The sequence below is a fragment of the Callospermophilus lateralis genome, chromosome 1 (genome assembly GCF_048772815.1).
Source record: "Callospermophilus lateralis isolate mCalLat2 chromosome 1, mCalLat2.hap1, whole genome shotgun sequence".
Taxonomy (NCBI): Eukaryota; Metazoa; Chordata; class Mammalia; order Rodentia; family Sciuridae; genus Callospermophilus; species Callospermophilus lateralis.
The window spans coordinates 147,472,533-147,492,404 of record NC_135305.1 but is presented as its reverse complement, the minus strand read 5'-3'; the positions used below and the strand labels follow the sequence as shown (position 1 = coordinate 147,492,404).

General features: G+C 49.0%; 1 protein-coding gene across 2 annotated transcripts in view; it reads left to right on the top strand.

The window, feature by feature from the left end:
* The window catches only part of Bicdl1 (BICD family like cargo adaptor 1), a 94,307-nt gene extending 74,597 nt beyond the window's left edge, over positions 1-19,710 (top strand). Inside the window, exons 5-10 of one of the 2 annotated variants that reach the window (XM_077105266.1) lie at positions 2,708-2,887; positions 3,480-3,698; positions 4,984-5,127; positions 9,826-9,956; positions 15,365-15,485; positions 18,356-19,710. In XM_077105266.1, coding sequence (XP_076961381.1) covers positions 2,708-2,887; positions 3,480-3,698; positions 4,984-5,127; positions 9,826-9,956; positions 15,365-15,485; positions 18,356-18,517 — 957 coding nt within the window. In that variant the 3' untranslated portion in view covers positions 18,518-19,710. The remainder of the gene's footprint in view (positions 1-2,707; positions 2,888-3,479; positions 3,699-4,983; positions 5,128-9,825; positions 9,957-15,364; positions 15,486-18,355) is intronic. The other variant, XM_077105265.1, reaches the window with a different exon arrangement.
* The last annotated feature ends 162 nt before the right edge of the window (positions 19,711-19,872 follow it).

Sequence of the window (19,872 nt, the reverse complement as noted above, 5' to 3'; positions counted from 1 at the left end):
GGCTTACGGGAAAATCTCTGAACTGTTTTATAAATCAAAAAACAATCTATGGGAAATGTCAGAGGCTATATATCTAATATTTGGCTTGCAAAATGGAAGCTATTTGAAAAGCTCTTGAAAAGTAACATCTCTACGTAATTATTAACCCTCTCCTGTCTTCAGAAAGGACAAGAAAATCCAGGCACAAGGGGGCACACCTATAAATCCAGCTACTTGGGAGATGGAGGCAGAAGTATCTTAAGTTCAAGGCCAACCTTGGGCCTTCAAGACCCTGTCTCAAAAAAATAAAGAAGTTAGAGATGTAGCTCAGTGGTAGAGCACTTGCCTAGCATGCACAAGGCCCTGAGTTCAATCCCCAGTGCAACAAAAAGAAAGAAAAGGACCAGGAAAGAGCAAACAGCTTACTGTATAGGATGCAGGACTAATGTTAGACAGGCTAAGGTGACAGACATTTCTGCCCATAAGTGCTAGTTAGAACTGAAACTATGGGACTTCATCTTCAGAGATCCTTAAGACAGACTTAAGGAACTGCTCCTCTGTTGGAGGCAAGCAAGGAAGGTGTGTGGAAAGTGAGAGCCCTGACTGGGAGTCTCGAGTTCAGCTGTACCTCACAGTAGTATTGGGAAAGCCTCTCCTCACCTGTGGCTCAATCCCTCATGTGGGAACGAGGCAGACTGGCCCTCTGCCCTAGGGCCTCTTTTAAATGGTTAGGTGTGACACTGAAAACAGGAAGGCACTGTTTTTTCCCATGGGGCGAAGCTTTCAGCATCACTACCTACATGTTATTCCAAATCCCTGCTCCTGTCCAAGCTACCTTTATTCTCCTTAATTTTTTCATGAAAACATATCATTCCTATAGTAAGGTATACAAATCCTTAAGTAGATAGTCAAGTGAATTTTTACAAACATGTGCGTTAAATAACCCCCTCCCCACATCTAGGTCAAGATAGAAAATATTGCTAGTGTAGTGGCACATGCCTATAATCCCAGCAGCTCTGGAGGCTGAGATAGGAAGATTGCAAGTTGAAAGCCAGCCTCAGCAAGAACCTGTCTCTAAATAAAATACAAAATAGGGCTGGGATGTGGCTCAGTGATTGAGTGCCCCTGAGTTCAATCCCTGGTACCACCCCACAAAAAGAAGAATTTTTTTCCCCAAATTCTATCAGCTCCCCACAAGCAATACCCTGCCCCTTCCTCAAAAGCCAGCCTCTCGCTCAAGTTCAATCTATCTCAGTGAAGTTTTTAATAGAAACTTTTTTAAAAAATATCTTTTAGTTGTCAATGGCCCTTTATTTTATTTATTTATGTGTGGTGTTGAGAAACGAACCCAATGCCTCACACATGCTAGGCAGGCGCTCTACCATTGAACCACCACTCCAGCCCCCTAATGGAAGCTTTTTAATGACAGAATTTTACATTATGTACTTTTTATGTCTGGCTTTTGCACAAGCATTTCTACAAAATTTAGCCATGTTGTGGTCTGTGGTAGCAGCCTGTTCCTTTTTATTGTATATGGTTTTCCAACATATGAACATACCACAATTTATCCATTCTGTTTTTACTAGCATTTGGATATTCTCCAAGTCGTGACTGTTGTGATATCCTGTGTCTGTCTCTTGTCCTCATTTTATATTTGGGGGTATGCATCCAAGAGTGGAGTTGCTGGATCATAAAGACCACCAAGCACTTTTCCAAAGTGTGGATACGTTTTCCACTCCCACCAGCAGTGACAGTTCTTATTATTCCACACCTTCAACATTTGATATTTTTTTATTTTAATGTGGTACTAAGGATCGAACCCAGTGCCTCACCCGTGCTAAACAAGTGCTCTTCCACTGAGCCACAACCCCAGCCCCAGAATGGCATCTTACTTGGGAGGTGTGTTTGAATCTTTCATTATGGAGGTTCCGCAGACCCAGCCGAGGAGCAGTGTGTTGAAGCTCGGTGTTCTACCGCCGGCTCTGACAGCCAGCAGCCCCAACTGGGCTGCTCCCGCTTCATGATGTCACTCCTTTTTTATTGCTTGGAAATTAGTCCCAGGATTTCAATAAGTGTAGTTGTAAATAAAAGATACTTCAATGGAACACTTATTCTGTTTTACAGAGTGAAGTGTTACCTGATCCTAGAATCAAGAATAAAGCCAATGAAGATCTTTAAACTATAAATTGTAGTTTTTGCACTTTGAAGATACCTTTTTCACTGAAAAAATATATGTGGTTTGATCCTCAGCACCACGTAAAAAAATAAATGAGTGAAATATCCAACTATGAAATAAATATCAAAAAAATATATATGTACACACACACATAAAACCCCAATACTATATATCTTTAAATATTAACAGTATGTTCTTATCATAAAAAATCCAATGAATGTTCAAATTTCCAATTGTACTATAAATGTGATAATTTTTTATATTTTTTGTTTGAATCAAGATACAAACTAAAACAGGCCTACACATTGCATTTGGTTGATATGCCGCTTGAAATTTCTAGTTTCCTCCTTTTTCTTCATTGAGGAAATGGAGCTCTTTGTCTTGGGGAGTTTCCCAGCTCTGGGTTTGGCTGGTGGCCTCCCGGTGCAGTCTGCTCCACTCTTCATACCTCTGTGTTTTTCTGTGGGTTGGTTCTAGAAGTGTGCAGGCTCAGACACTTCTTGCTGGTTTGGTTGGGATGAGCCTCTCTAGCTTCTGCTCTCTCCTTGAAAGCTGCACCAAAGCCAGCTGGAGCTGCAGGAGGTGCGGCTCTCCTACCGACAGCTGCAGGTGAAGGTGGAGGAGCTCACTGAGGAGAGGAGTTTGCAGAGCTCTGCGGCCACCAGCGCATCCCTCCTGTCGGAGATCGAGCAGAGCATGGAGGCCGAGGAGCTGGAGCAGGAGAGAGAGCAGGTGCTGACTTCCCTGTTGCCAGCATGCGAGGTGGTCCCAAGTTCTCGGGTCCATCGTCCTCCCAACACTCTGCTGTCATTTGGTGAGGGCCCCTAGGCCTGCAGGCTGGGGCAGTATGAGGTGGGCCCTAACTGAATTCTGTCCCCAGCCCTCTAGTTCCCACATACCTGTCCATCGAGGCCTTGAGCAGAGCTTCCAGAGGACAGTGTCAGAGGCAGAGACACACCTGTTTGGTCTCGCCACGTACTCTGAGGAAATGCTGTTGACTAAGGTTCAACCTTACTCCATCCAGTTGGCTGCTTTTCATGTGTTTCATCCTCCTACAATCTCTCATTCCCCTGTTACTTCCTAACTCCAACTAAGGACTGATTATAAAATAAAGAAGTGGCAAAAAAGAGAGCATGACAGGTGAGAGTTGGCAGGCTGGGTAGGTATAGTGGGCCTAAAATGAGTTTTTCTTGGTACAGATGATTTTAGAAAACAAAACCAAAATCTTTTCTCCTAGAACTGGTGTCCTTTGGGTTCAGATAGTAGACAAAGATGGCGAGGATTCTCTGGAGTCCATAGTCAAGAATATTTCTTTGTGACACAGCTAAGACTGCAGCTCTGGGAGGCCTACTGCCAGGTTCGCTATCTGTGCTCACACCTTCGAGGAAATGACAGCGCTGACTCGGCTGTGTCCACGGACTCCTCCATGGACGAGTCTTCAGAAACCTCGTCTGCCAAGGATGTGCCAGCTGGCAGCTTGCGCACTGCCCTCAATGAGCTCAAGAGGCTGATACAGAGCATCGTGGATGGCATGGAGCCCACGGTAAGAGGAGAGAGCAGGGGTGGGCCTAATGCAGCAGGTGATGTCAACCACAGGACCAGAGTCTTATCTAGTCTATGTCAGAATTCCTTCCCCTTAGTTATATCTGAGAACACTGAGTACCTATGATCAGGCAGAGGGGCCAAGTGCGAGGGAATGGAGGCTCCTAGTTGTCCTGCAGGCACCAGGGTAAAGAGTTAACTCAAGTGTGAGGATTTCCCTTGGAAACTGAATAGACAAATAAGTATCAAGCCAGGCACGGTGGCACACACCTGTAATCCCAGCAGTTTGGGAGGCTGAGGCAGGAGGATCAAGATTTCAAAGCCAGCCTTGGCAATTTATGGAGGCCCTAAATAACTTGCTGAGACCCTATCACTAAATAAAATACAAAAATAGGGCTGGGGATGTGGCTCAGTGGTTGAGCACCCCCTGGATTCATTCCTCAGTACCAAAAAGAAAGAAGTATTCAGGTAAAAACATCAGGCTGCTCTTCTTAGCCTTTTGGTCCTGGTGGTGGGATGAGCTAAGGATAGGCAAGCTTAGAAGACCTAATGCTTCTGCCAGAAGAATGTAAGCAAAAGCTGGGCACAATGACCATGCCTGTTATCCCAGCAATTTAGGAGGCTGGAATGGGAGGGTTGCAAATTCAAGGCAAGCCTCAGCAATTTAGTGAGACTCTGTCTCAAAATTTTTTTAAAAAAGCACTGGGGATGTGGCTCAGTGGTAAAGCACTGCTAGGTTAAGTCCCCAGTTCCAGAAAAACAAAAAAGTGTAAGCAAGCACAAAAAGCTGACAGATCAATGCCAGGGCCCTCTTAGAATTTCAGATGTGGCTCCCTGTGGGGGGATGTCTCCTGCATTCTGTGCAGACTGGCCTTGCCTCAGCTTCCTGAGATCCCCCTGACTGCATTCCCAGCCCAGCTCTAGAACTTTATTCTCAGGCTTCACCCCCTGCAGAATAGCCATCTTTCTGCCTCTACTGGGTGGAGTAAGAGGAAGGTGGCAGATGAGCCTGGGGGTGTCGGCCAGGCTGTGTCGCTGTGAGTGTGCAGGTCACTGTAGGAGGTGGGGGCTGTCAGCAAGCGCACCATTCACATACGCAGCTTCCTCTCCCTGAAGCCTGAAATGAAAATGGATGTCTCACTGTGTCTTGAAATGAACTCTAGAGTCTCTCTCCCTAACTACCTCTCTCCCTCCCCTCACCATCTCTTCTCTCTCCTCCATCTCCTTTCCATCTCTCCCCATTGTCCATCCCTCCCTTTCCATCTCTGGCTGGCTTCTGCTGTCAGAGCTCCCGGAGAATTGATGAGGACTCTTTAGAAGAACAGATAAGGCAGACCAGCGAGGACTCGAGAGCCCTGAGGGAGCTCATGGAGGGGGAGAGGGGTAAACTGAGGCAGAGCCTAGAAGAGCTGCAGCAACTCCACAGTCAGGTGAGCACCCCACCCTCAGCCTGTGTGGGGAATGTGCACTGGTCCCCCAGCTCCCCCACTTCTGTGTGAGAATCGACTCTCCTCCATCATATCCTCAGGAGACTGTGACTGAAGTTAAGGTGAACGGGGCATCCTCAGAGGAAACCAGTCCTCTCATTCAGCCCTCAGTCCCCGTGGTAGGACTGAGAACAGCCGGTTCTCCACTCCTCCAGTGACATGTCTGCAGAGCCAGGCTGATGGGTGCAGCTGGCAGCTGAAAGCCCTGCTTCCAGGGCTCTGGCCCTCTGTGTGGTCTTCAGCTTGAGGGAATTTGCTGCCTGTGCTGCTCCTTTTCTGTTTGATTGTGACTCCAATCTCTGTGGATATGGAGTGAACATGGAGAAAGACATTTATAGTCTGATCTGAAAAATTTTAAAGGACTTAGGAGCAATCCTAACCAGGAAGAGCTTCTAAAGCCTATCCTATGAGACAAATAGAGACTCTTGGTTTTGACCATGCTTGGGTGCCAGTTCTGTCCTCCTTGGGTTGGCTGCTGGGGGTCACAGGAAACAGTGGTTTACACTCTGCCTGACTCAGCCTGTTCTTTCCTGGTCCAAAGGGTCCTCCTCCCTTCCTTCTCCATGAAGTTTCTGTGGGATAGAATTGGGGCCAGCTCTCCCTTTAGTTTTCTTACACTCAAAATTTCTGAATAGAAGTAAACTGTCTTTTTGGGTCATCTAAGTAATCTTACCAGTGTGATCCTCTTAAAAGATTGTGGGAGACCCCCCTATTGCCATCACTACAATACAAAACAATTTTGTGTGCGTGTGTGGTGTTGGGGATTGAACCCAGGGCCTTGTGTTTGCAAAGCAAGCACTCTACCAACTGAACAAAGACAGGAAGATGCTATTTAAAGCTGAGGTTTATTCCTGGCCAGACCCTGGGGAGTGAGCTGGACAGCCAAAGACATTCTCTTCCCTAAACTCTCGAGATCCTCAGGTAGTCTTACAGAGCAAGGGAGAGCAGTTCACATGTAGGGACAAATCTTCCAATCTGGAACAATAAAATGCAAGACAAAGTAGGATCTGAAAGTTCTTTGTGTTAAATAAAATGATATTTTATTCTATTTTATTATGTCTTTTTAAAAGTTTTTAATTTTGTGTGTGTGTGTGTGGTACTGGGGATTAAACCCAGGGCCTTGTGCATGTAAGACAAGCACCCTATCAACTGAGCTGTGTCCCCAGCCCTAATTTTAAAAATTTTTGACATAGAATCTATATGTATCACCCAGGCTGACCTTGCACACCTGGGCTCAAGACGCTCCTGCCTCAGTCTGCTGAGTAGTGGAGACTATAGGCACATACACTGCACCCAGCTTATTTATTTTAAAAAGCTTTTACTTATCAGCTCTTTGGTATTAACTGGTTTGGGGGGGTTTTGTTTATCAGGATTATAAAAACTAGAAATTTACCAGAGGACATTATTTCACTCAGAAATACAAGCAAAGAGCAGATTAACAAGAGTCAGATGTAAAACTATTTAGGAAGCCATCTCCACTGAGGAGGCTGCTTACGAGTTCAGCTAATGACCAGTTTAGGCAATTCCCGTGGACCCTCTTCACATAGCTCACCCAGCAGCTGTCTGGACTCACGTCTCATGTGGGTATAGATTGGGCTTCTCCTCCTATAGGTCATCTCTTCCAGATGCTCAAAGCAGAAAGCCTTTCTGCCATGCTATATGCACCAGAACTGTCCCATGGGAATAGCAGCAGTTGAGGTGTAGATTGAGTTCCAGAATGACCTAGAAACTTCAACCAACACAGTGGGCAGGACATTCCTCATCAGGGTTAGTTTGGCATCTGCCATGCCCACTGGTGTGCCTTGACTCTGAGGGGCACAAAGTGGCTGTGTAGGACCCTTGCCGTAAAAGACTATTCAGTGTCACAAGGGCAGTCAGAGCCATCTCTGGACCCTTTGGGGGTTCTCAGTATTTTCCCATTCCACTCTCCTGGCCCCTGCTGTATTTCAGACCCACCCAGACAGGGTTGGCTGGGACCAAGGTTCTAGCCAACAACTTCTAGATCAGGGTCAGACTTCATATGATGACTGAACTATCCTCCAAGCCTGGTGCTCTCCCGTGTGAGTGCTCTTCCCTCCTGGGAACTCCAAGTCAGATGTGGGTGTAGGTGAGTGGCCAGTGGTACCCCACCCCTCAGAAACTTACCCAAATTTTTTAATAAAACAAAACTCAAGTTTAATTTGAGTGTTATCCATCTGAGGCAGAATCCCTGGGCAGACCTGAAGATTGCCCAACTCCTCCTATGATATCAGTGGCAAAGCACCCCCCTCCGTGCTCCCCCCCCCGTCCCAGCCCCCCTCACTTGAGTGACTGTGGGACAGCTGCCAGGAGGCAGGAGGGTCTTTAAGATTAGTCTGCAGAATGTGAAAACCAGTCCTCCAGGAGCCTCCAGCTCAGTCCAGGGGTAGGAGGCTCAGTGCAGCCTCACTGGGGTCCTTCATGCCTGCCAGTGACTCCAGAAGGAGGCTGAGCCCAGGAGAGCGTGTCCTGGAGCTCCAGAATGAAGTGGTGACCCCTCCTCTTCAGGCTCTCCGCTCTTCCCACTCCACTGTCCCGGCCCCTGCCCTGTTTCAGACCTGCATTCGTTTGCTGCAGTCTGTCTGCCCTCCTGCACATGATGACCTTCCTGAAGAGTGACATGGAAACAGGATGCCCCTTGCCTGTAGGTGGCTGGCTCCTATTCTCAGGTCAGGGAGGCCTGGGGCCCCGTGGCCAACAGAGGGGCTGCGCTCTAGCCACAGTCTCCTGCTCTCTTGTCTCTACCCCCCCTCCCCCCGCTTTTGTGTTAACACAATTGAATATGAGCTCTGAAAGGGCAGAGCTGCACACTCCTCAGGTTCCCCACACGGAGGCCTTCTCTCCAGCTCACTGCCTACCTTCCTCTCACCTCTTCTTATCTCCACCCACTAACCCTACAAGTTCCAGGCCAGGCTTCACTTCTTCCTTGAAACCCTCCTGAGTCCCTTCCTCAAGAGAGCCCCTGGCCAGTTCAGCTTCGTATTCCAAGGCTGCCTATGGTGACGCTCAAATAATTGTTAAATGGAAGAGCAGATCCAGCCCTTGGTACATGGCCTCAGGGCATTATCTTTGATACTATTTAATTGTGCAGATACCCACCTCATTTGGAAAAAGTGGGTTAGGGGGTGGATGTTACCCAAGACCGTGTGTAGTCAAGTCAGATCTGTTCTCACGATGACTGTTGACGTCACCTTGGCTGGGAAGAGAAGAGAGTGGAGCCCACCACCCCACCCTGGCCCTTGGTGAGCTAAAGCTCATTTGATCCTCTTAACAACTTGGTGGTAGAAATAGTATTGGGTGTTTTATTTTCCTACTTTTTGTGGAAAGTATATATGGCTCAAACATGAAAGTACCTTGCCCCTTCTCCTAAGGCAGGTAGATGGGCTCTGGCTTATCTAGGGTTTCTGAAAAGTTCTTCTGGAGTTTTCTGTGGAGCAGTTAAATGCTGGCCTTTCCTGCCCAGCATGTGGCTTTCCCCGTTCCTTAAACAGCTGGCTGAACCACCACCTGGCCTGAGGCTCTGTCTAAGGAGGTCCTGCTGTCTCTGCCAGGTGCTTTCTGGGTCTTGAGTTCCACCCATCTGGCTGCAGAACCTGCTGCTGACTAGCAGGAGGCTGGGCGTCCCCGGGCACCTTGTCTGCCCCAGGGCAAGTGCAGTGCGGGGAGCCAGCCTCTGCAGTTGCCCCTGTACTTCCCCTAGGCTTGGAGCCCTGCTCACTTAAACTGTCTTCCCCACCCCACCCACCCAAAGGTGACGTTACCTACCAAACTCCCCAGAGTTCACGGTCCATGGGCAACAAGTTGTCCTCCTACCCCAGCTAATTGTTCAGGGTCCTCTGAGTTCTCCCAGAATAGCTGCCCCTGCCTGTGCTCCTAGGGCTGGCAGCCTTGCCTTTTCAGTCTGGGGAGCTCAATCTTCAGCCTTAGTCCTGGGGATTTTGCTGAGTTTCATTTTATCTGAAGACGATTAGACCCAAGACCTGAAAAGCTGAAGAGGGTGCTGAAAGGTGACATCTGTCCCCATATGGAAGAGAGGCAGATCTGAATAAACTGATTCTCCTTTGGAAAAATGGCAAAGTATGTGTAATATTTAACAAGAAGGTGGGGTCAGGCATCCCAATTCATTTCTGATCCTATCAGCCTAGAAGAAGGGGCTCCTGCCCTTCATTGCCTAATCCACACTTACTGAAGCTCTACCAGGCAGGGTTTCTGGTTGCTGACAACAGGAATTTCTTCTGAATGCATTAGAATTAACTCTGATAGCTCACAGAACCCATGGGAAGAAAAGTGGGAGAGCTCAGCTGCCAAACAGAAGGGCGCTGTGGGGAGGGGACAGCAGAACCATTCTGCTGCCTTGGGAATAATCCCCACTCCTGCAGCCTTGTTCACCTCCCAGGAGCAGGGAGTGACTGACCAGTCTAGGTCACATGCCAGCATGTGGCTGCTTTCTCAGGAAAGAAGGGCCCTGCCATGGAGCAAGGCGGCAACAGGAGGACACCCGTCTGCTCGCCACATACCCAGGCCTTCCTGGAGGTTCTGGGTCCTTTTCCCTCTTGGAAGGGAAGTCACCCCGGCCGGCAGCAGTGGTATTATCACACTCATCTTTCTTTGGTCTCCTGTTAGGTGACACTGCTGAGTGTGGAGATGACTGCACTGAAAGAGGAGAGGGACCGACTCAGAGTGACATCTGAGGACAAGGAGCCAAAGGAGCAACTTCAGAAAGCCATCAGGGACCGGGATGAGGCCATTGCAAAGTAAGTAGGGATGTCACTTTTTATTTTATTTCTACAATAAAATTGAGCATATACAATTGATTACATGCTGAGTTTTTAAAATTCAATCATACAGAAGAATACAAAGATGAGAGTCTCCATGCTACCCACCCTCCCCCACAACCCTGCTCTTCTCCCCAGGTAAACTCTACTGTTCAATAGTTGGGTCCCCGGTGAGGCTGCACGCGTGTATCCAAGCCACTCTGGAGGCTGAGGCAGAAGGATCACAAGTTCAAAGCCAGCCTCAGTGAGGCCCTAAGCAATTAGTGAGACTCTGTCTCAAAATAAAACATAAAAAGGACTGGGGGTATTGCTTTGTAGTTAAGTGTCCATGAGTTCAATCTCTGATATCAAGAAGAAAGAAGGAGAGAAAGAAAGTAAGTTGGGTGTCCTGTGCATGTGTAGGCATGTATGTTAATGGTTGTGTATTTTTTAAAACAGCAGCAGCAGGATGACATTCTACATGTGTTGCCTTTTTTTTTTTTTTCCCCGCTTATGTGTTAGCTTTCCAATTTCATTACATGAATCTATTCCATTTTTTTACTTTTTTAATGTGGACATTTTCAAGCGTACACAAAAGTAAGAAACATAACAGGAACCCCTGTCTCTCCATCTCTCAGCTTCAACACTAATCAGTTTGTACCTCTCCATGGGATTGTGTTAAACAAATCACAAGAGTCTCCTCATCCACAAACACTTCAGTGTGTGTCTCTACCAGAAAGTTTCTTCCTTAAAACATATAACAATACAGTGAAATTGAAAAAAACAATTTCACCATGTATGGTGGTACATGCCTGTAACACCAGAGATGCAGGGGTATTCAAGTTCAAAGCCAGCCTCAGCAATTTAGTAAGACCCTAACTAACTTAGTGAGACCCTGTGTCTAAATAAAATATAAAAAGGGCTGGGGATATGGCTCAGTGGTTGGGCCCCCTAAGTGCAGTCCCTAATACAAAAATAAAAACAAAAAACTTTTTTTTTTTTTTTTTTAAAGAGAGAGAGAGAGAGGAGAGAATGAGAATTTTAATATTTATTTCAGTTTTCGGCAGACACAACATCTTTGTTTGTATGTGGTGCTGAGGATCGAACCCGGGCCACACGCATGCCAGGCGAGCGCTATCGCTTGAGCCACATCCCCAGCCCACAAAAAAAGTCTTTTTAACATCTAGTAATCTAGTATCCAGTCACTATTTGTAATCCAGTTATCCCTTTAATGTCCTTTTAAAATTTATTAGAATCTGAATCCAGAGTCCACATATTCTATTTAATTGGTAGGTCCCAAAAGTATGTAAAACCTCTCCCTATTTTTTTTCTTTTTCATATTACATGTATTGAAAAATGGGATAAATTGTCTTTCTAGTTTTTCTACATTCTGGGTTTGATTGCATCCCATAGTGTCATTTACCAGTTTCTTCTGTCTTCTCTATTTCTGATAAATCAGTCATTTTTTTAAACAGTGTTTTGGGTTTTCTTTTACAGATAAGAAATGCATAAATGCATTCTCTTACATCCAAAAACTTGGAAATACATAGGCACAAGCCATCTCCCCATCTTCCCCGTATCCTGTGAATTATTTATCACGGAATCCATCTTCCCTCTTCACTGAGCTCATTCGAGGCTATAAAAGTTAACCAAAATGCGGGCTGAGGTTGTGGCCCAGTGGTAGAGTGCTCGCCTAGCACACGTGAGGCCCTGAGTTTGGTCCTCAGCACCACATAAAAATAAATAAATAAAATAAAGGTATCGTGTCCATCTGCAAAAAAAAAACAAATTTTAAAAGTTACTAACAACGTGTTTTCTTACTTACAGCTTGTTAATAGCCGTATCTGTACGTCTTGTTCTTGTTCATATAGCAGGGTACCGTTTCACCCTCCCAGCCTCAGGAAGAAGGAAAACCTTTGTAATAGCTGTTTTACAGACAGGGAAACTGAGAGGTGCTTTCCTCAGGGTCACAACCAGTAGACTCACCAGCCTCTGTCTTTAGGCCTCCGGGTCTAGTCATCAGAGTTCTCTCCCCTCTGCATTGCTGCTCATCAGGAAACTGCACTGAGCTCCTTTGAAACAACTTCTAAATTAGATGCTCTATGCTTTTTTTTTTTGGGTACTGGGGAGTGAATCCAGGAGTGCTTAACCATTGAGCATCACCCCCAGCCCTATTTTGTATTTTATTTAGAGACAGGGTCTCACTGAGTTACTTGGGCTTTGCTAAGATGATGAGGCTCAATTTGAACTCAAGATCCTCCTGTCTCAGGCTCCCGAGCCACTGGGATTACAGACCTGCACCACTGCACCTGGCTTTTGCTATATACCTTCTTAAAAAACAAAAATGGCACTCACTTCAGTGTGTGACTTTAAAATCCCTCATACTGTAGCAACCTTCCCCTTTCTCATTTCTTCCCGTGCTTTTCCTTTCTCCTCTGGGTCTTTATGTATTCATCTTCTCCATTTCTTAATTTACCTTTGGGTTCCCTTGTCTACCTGGTCACAACCTCATAACAGGTATCTATCAATTTTGGTTCATTTTAGAAATTCTACTCGGTGAGGCTCACAAACCTGTCTATGAATGTGTGTTCCTTGGATTCCTGGGATGCGTAGTTAATGAATGTTTGAATGGCAGCGTGATAGGAAGAGGGACATACCTTTACGAATAGCAGAGGACAAAACTGTCCAAAACAATGAGGAATAAAACAGTGAAGTTAAGAGGCTAATTGAGAAAGCCCATTGTGAATGAAAAGCAGAATGAAGTTAATAGTCCAGACAAATTGGTCATCCTCTCAGCAGAACAGAGAAGAGGCTGAATGTGAAGATCTGACCATGTTCTACCACAGCATGAAGGTGGAAGAGAAAACCAGAGAAAGTGTGAGGAGCAGGAGAAAAGAAGAAAGTTGTCTAGTCCTCGGAAAGAAAAAGAAAGTGGAAGCTAGCTCTGCCCAGAGGGGCAGCTACCCAATCTTGTGATACATATCCCCCTACCCCACAAAAGGGAGAACTCTGGAGTGAGGGCTCAGTTTTCCTGGACCCCTGTAGGCAGGGCTTAGCTGGGTAGGGAGAGTGATAGACCACTGTGTGGGGAGTCGGGGAGGTTAGTTCATTTTCTCTTCCTTGGAAATGAAAATCTTGGTATTAGGAGAATTGAAACAACAGGCAGAAGGAATCAGTTAAAGTGGAAATCACACCCATATTGATTAGGACCTTGGTTTTACAGAATGCTTTCATATACATTACCTCGGATTCTCCACACTGGCTGCACATCAGAATAATCTCCTGCAGGTACCAGGGCAGCCCTCCTAACAGTTAAGTCTGAATTCCTGTAGTGGGTTACTTTACCCAGTGAGTTTAATGTGTACTTTGGGGTGAAAATCCCTAAGAAAAATAACGTCTCTTTCTTCACTGGGCTGTAGGAACCTTAAAGTGTATCTTATCCTATACAATAGATAAGTTTCAAGAAAGTTAAATAATTTGAGGTGAAAGGCCCTCCCTAAAAACAGAAGTAATTCTTGGGCTAGGAATCTGCCTTACAAAAACAAAAGAGGTACTAGTTTTATAGTTTGGTACCAGGGATCGAACCCAGGGGGGGCACATAACCACTGAGCCACACCCCCGGCCCTTTTTATTTTTTATTTTGAGACAGGGTCTCACTAGTTTGCTTACAGTCTCGCTAAATTGCTGAGACTGGCTTCAAACCTGTGATCCTCTTGCCTCAGCCTTCCAGCCGCAGGGTTACAGGCGAGCACCACCCGCCTTGCTAGTGGTTCCATAAACAAAGGAACCCTTCTCGTACCTGGAAATATTCCTTTTTAAAAAATGATTACTATGTTGATCGATGGGCGACTTCTGTAGCTGTGCTTTCCCGGTCTGGGGCTTCTCATGGATGACAAGCCCCGATTCTGTAGCGAGCCAACCTGGGCTGCGGAGGCCAGAAGACCCCGCTAGGGGCGCACCACCGGCCATCGGGCCCTGCAGCGGCATTAGTCAGCACATTCCTGGGGGCTCGGCTGCACACGGTGCCACCTGCCGGCGGAAGCTCGAGGCCCCCACCTCCCCAGCCCAGCCCAGCCCTGCCCAGGATTCGTGCTGACGATCTGGCTGGGACTGCGGCATGGCCAGCGTCCATGGCAACGGCTCCACGCGAGGATTTCTACTGTTCACCGCCAGCCAATGGCAGGGGCGTGACGAGCTGCCCATTGGGCAGGCTCAGGTCCTATCCGGGCTGTCGGCAGCCGCAGTGGGCTGAGCTGGCCGGCACCGTCGCCAGAAGCCGCATCTCTAGGGAAGGCGGGCGGGTGACTGAAGGCCAGAGAGGAAGTGCTGGTCACAGCGGTGACCCGAGCACTTAAACGGGACCCGCCTGCCCCTCCTGCCGGCAGCCACTAGTGCAGACACTGTCTCCAGGCCAGAGCAGGGGAACCCGCCATCTCTGCAGGCGGATCCTCTCGCTGTCCTTGGGCCCTGCGGTGTGTACAGCAAGGACACTGAGCTTTGCCATTTGAGTACTGGAGGGAGTGGGAGACGGGAGACGTGGCAAGAGCTGAATGAAGTTTCCATGGCTGGGCAATCGGTGCCTCCTCTGCAGAGGCTGCAGTTGGCTCCCTTCCCTCCCTTCCGCTTTTATTCCCATCCCCGCCCATCCCAGGATTAATTTCCTCCAGCATTTAACAGCTCTAATTTAGGAATATTGAGGGAGGAAAACAAAGTAACACACGAAATATGGGATATGTGAAAATGTAAAAGACTGGGGAGTCACCATCAGTGATGGATACCCAGATAACCAGCAAGGGTTATGAGTCTGTCCTCGGACCGGCTGGGGATTTTAGTTCACAAAACTAGAACTTGTTTTCTGGATCTTTTTTCCACAAAGCAACATCATGATTGTCCGTAAATACCCTATTTCATAGTGACTATTACTGGCGCCTGTATTCCATTTTCCTTTTTACCAGTTCCCAGTTGTCAGATACCAAGCTATGATGGGTGTCCTTGTGTGGCTACCTTTGCACACATCCATAACTTCGGGACAGTTCCCTTAAGGGAAGAGTACTTAGTTAAAGGGACAACCTCTCCATGCCAGGAGGTCAAGAGCCTCACCCCCCAGGAGGCCCTGGCCTGGAGGGGCAGATGAGTGGCTCCTTGATACCGTGTGAGGCCTTGGCTTCCCTCTGGGCTCTGTCCTCATCTAAATGTCATCCTCTCAACTGCGCTCAACCTTGTGTCTCCACCTGTGAGATGGAGGTGACAAATCATCCCTTCCCCTGCAGCTTGGTTATGACAGAATATGTGTGAAGGCACATTGCAGACCACCCACGGCTAGGGGCCTGCCTTTCCCTGTGGGCTCCAGGTCCCCAGGATGACTGGTACAGGGTGTTGGTGGGCTCACTCTTGTTGTCTGTTTTCAGGAAGAATGCCGTGGAGCTGGAACTTGCCAAGTGCAGGATGGACATGATGTCGCTGAACAGCCAGCTGCTGGACGCCATTCAGCAGAAACTGAACCTCTCCCAGCAGCTTGAGGCTTGGCAGGTAAAAAAACAAAAACCTGAGTCCCAGGGCAAAAGACTTCAGGAGGGTCTTTGAATTGAACATAGTGTAAGGACAGTTTGCTATGTAAGGGTCCCACACAACTGGGCAAACCCCCATCTTTACCTGAAGAAACCCAGAGTTCTTGTGCTCCCATTTCCTGGGGATAATTCCTGAGGGTGCTTTCGGGAGTGGCAAACCCCAGGCTGCTGCTGTAGTGCCCCCCACACTTGGAAGGAGGCCCCATTTCAGCTGGCCTTTTGGGCGTAGTTTAAACTAGAGAAAGAAACAGCTGTTAACACAGAGGTGCTGGGAAGCCCCGTGTGACCAGGTGAAAAGTCACAGCTGGATGAGGTCCTCCTCAAAGGCCTGCAGCGCCCCTTTCCCAAAGAGCATCAGCTGCACTGGGAAGAATGAATCGCCCTGTTCATCTCTGGGACCACCATTCTCAGGGTCCAGTGCAACTCCCTGGGGCCAGGCTGTGACCAGCTTTGCACTGATGACCTGGGTAGCATGACATCAGGGTGTGGCATAGCCACTGATGTTTCTCCTCAATCCCCACTAGATGGATGCAAAGCTACCTGAATGAGCCCCTCTGGAGGGCAGGTTAGCAGTGATCCTTCCTCTCAGGGCCCTGTGGGGTTAGCAGCATTAACCCTGGCTCCACAGAGTGCTGGTCACTGGCCCCTTGGCTCCTGTCCAGCTGTCAACTGGCCAGGCCCTGGCTTACCGCCACTGTTCTCTCTCTTCTCTCCTGGCTACAGTTTGCTTCCTCAGGGCTTTTTACTATCTGGCTCCTTTGGTTTCTGATCTAGTGGCCTTTCTCAGTTCCCGTATCAACAGCTTTAGTTGTACACCCCTCCTGCCTTTGAGGTGAGATTGAGCCCTGTATCCCACCTGCCCTTTTCCCCACTGCCATTGCTGTCCTGCCCCTGCCACCTCCCCTTGTGGCCCACTGTGTTCTGTGTGCCGGAGCCTGGCATCATCTCTGTGCAGTGTGACGTGTCATCGAGCCCCAGCCTCCCTCCTCCCATCACCATCATGTTCAGCAAGCTCCTCAGCATGTGGCCAACAGTGACAGGCTGGCCTGGTTTCTCAGTGTTACCTCGTTGTAGAGGACTGTTTTGCCCCCAGAGACGGCAGCAGGTGTGGAGTTATGACCAGCACGCGAGTGTCTGTGAAGTTCCAAGATCCATTTCGTGGCATTAGTGAGCTGATTTTGGTTGCTTAGAGTATAAAAGTGCAGTTCATAATGAATGTGCCAGAAAAAAACATTGGTAGCTTTGGATCCTTTTTTGAAGGACCCTTTAACATTCCTCTGTTGTATTTAAAAGCATACATAGATTTTGCCAGGTGCAGTGGCACACACCTGTAATCCCAGTGACCTGGGTGGCTAAGGCAGGAGGATGGCAAGCTGGAAGGCCAGCATCAGGGCCGGGAATGTGGTTCAGTTGTTGTGCACCCTGGGTTCCATCGCTGGGACCAAAAAGAAATCTTACTGAACACGTCCTAAATGCAGGGTGCGGTGTTCTCACCTGGCCTCGGAGGTAGGAGCCACATGTTGGCAAATACCTGGCCCAGCGTCCGATTTGAGGGATGAGTAGAAAGGTAGACTACGAGGCAAGAGCAGGAGGCAAGCAGGAGAGGTGCCAGGAAGGACTGGGGATGTGGGTAGGAGCTCAGGGTGCAGCACATTAGGTCAGTACTCGCCACCACCTGGTGACAAGACAGGAAGGTCCCTTCATTTCACCCTGAAACCTGAAGATATTTGAGTGACACCTCCAGGTGGAAGCTTGGGTGAGACAGGTGAGGGACAGGCTGGTCAGGCAGAGGCTCAGACATCCCAACTTCCTGCATTAGCTGCAGAGGTCATCTGCTCCCCTGGAGGGGCCCCACCGGAACCCTGGCCTCACCTGCCCATGCTTAGAAGCCAGTGGCTGACTCGAAGGGCTCAGGGCCTTTTCAACAGCACATCCAGAGCCACTGCCGGGTTCCAGGCTGAAGGAACCAAGATGCTTGTTCAATTTCCTGCCAATGATGACTGCAGGGGACCACGGATGTGTCTTACCAGCAGTTGTCGGACTGTTATGACAGAGCCCTTTTGTCAGGTGGGATCTTACACAGAATCAGATCAACTAGAATGGAAAGAGCAGAACTACTCTGTCCAGAAGCCTCTGTGGAATAAAAGGTGCTGCTGTGTAGGACAGGGCAGGGGTAGTTTCTGGGCAGCCAAAAAGTTAGAAGGGATAAGGTCAGACCCTGGGAAAGAAGCTAATGGAACTGGACCAGAGTGGGCACAGACAGCCCTGAAGACCACGAGCATCATGGCACTGCTGCAGCAGGAGGCTGGTGGGGTGAGGACTGCCAGGAGTGCGTGGGCATCAGCAGCCCAGGCTGCAAATAATTTGAAGGCAGGAGGGATGGCAGAAGCCCCTTGAGGCCAGGCTTTGGGCTGGAGAGTGGCATACTCAGGTCCCTGGGCCTTCTGAGCGTGGGGCCAACAAACCAGACCACAGATCAGGAGGCAAGACAGGTGCTAGTCACCGGGGAGGCTGCATGTGCTGTGAGAGCTATGTGGTTCTCTGGGCCTTTTGTGACAGAGCATCTGAGTGATCAGCCAAGGGAGTGGCATGGGGACACTGGTGAGAAGCCAGCTCAAGCCCTGAGGAGACAGCGCCAGGTGGCTCCTGCGTGTATCCTGGCATCGTGCCCACTCACTGCTTTCTTGGTCGGCAGCCCTGGTCGCTGCTGCTCGCTCATCTCACCCTCATCCTCATCCCTCATCTCTCATCCCAACATTGGCCTCCTCCCTGCACACCCCCAGGGCCAAGCATGCGTTGACCTTCAGCCCCGTCCACTTTCCCCCTCTGCAGGATGACATGCACAGGGTCATTGACCGGCAACTGATGGACACGCACCTGAAGGAACGGAGCCAGCCTGCTGCTGCCGTCTCCAGGGGCCACAGTGCAGGGCGGGGCGATGAGCCCAGCACCGCTGAAGGCAAACGGCTCTTCTCATTCTTCAGGAAAATTTAAATTGGGAGGAGTCGGCCACGGAGGACAGGCAGACTGGAAGCAGCTAGAAGGCAGTGTGAGCAAGGGCCTCCCCTGTGGCCTAGGGGAGCTGCACTGCCCGCCCACACTGGGGCCCAATAGGTCCCAGAGAACCCACTCCCTTTTGTCAGTGTGGATAGACCAAGAGGCAGGGGCCTCTTGGCCTCTGAAAGCTGCTCTAGCCAAGCCTATGCCTGGGCTCCCAGGATCCCATTATCGAGCAGGGGTCAGGCTGCCTTCCAGAGCAGCCTGTGGATTGGGCTCTGCTGCTCAGACCCACTTGTTCTCAGCTCACCTGGCAGGCACTGCTGCCTCCGAAATTTTAGATAATGGGCAACATAAGAAACGGAGGCCCTCATCTGCATGCCTTGGAAGGTGTGAGCCTCGGGGGGCCTGCCTAGTCCTGCAGAGTAGCAGGCCCGGCCTACGCCTCCATTCCTGCCCCAGCCACTGGCCCAGAGTAAGGGGAGGTGCGGCCCCTTACCCACGTGCATGCACCTCTGCTGGGGCCCCTCTGCAGGCAGGAGGCCCAGCCTGTGGCCAAGGAGCCTAAGAGCTGGGGTGCACCCAAGCTCGGCTGAGGCCATCCTAAGCCCCAGGGAGGAAGGAGGGCCCTGCCCCCTGGCCACCACCAACTCTCCTCCCCAGCCTTCTCCAGAGTAGTCCTTTACCCTTAGCAAGGCCTGAGCCAGATGGTGTTCTCGCTGGTTGGTGACAGGCATCAATTAGTGGTCTAGTCCTCTCTTCTTCGTGGAAGGCCCAGGGCTGAGAGAGGGCTCATCTTGTTTCCACAGCCCCCTGCCCCTCAAATATAATTTCTTGGCCCAGTTGAGCAAGTCCTGGCCACAGAATGTCCTCACAGGGGTATGGCCAGCCACCCCCTCCTCCAAGGCAGCACTGACACCATGGGTGTAAGGGAGGCTATGGGGAGCCTCCACATACTGTCCACCGGGCCTGCAGAGGGCCAGGGTCTAACCCTGCTGCTTCTGCTCCTTCCACAGCAGCCACCCTACTGTCTCTGTTGAGGCTCTAACTCGAGGCTCTTCAGGCCCAGCCTGCCCTCAGCTGCTTACCACTGATTCAGTCTCCCTCGCTCCAGGGGAAAAGCACAGCAGGGATGAGCAGAAAGAATGTACCTATAGATATGTACATACCACAGTGCTGTAATTTTGTATGTAGCAAACGTGTAAATACATGTATGGATTTTATAATATACATATATATATATAAATCTATAAAGGCATATTTTTAGAAAAACCGCACCACTGCTTCTTTTGAAAATAGTCTGAATAAGAATAAAACAAATTTCTACAGAGCTTTCTGCCTCAGTCACTGGG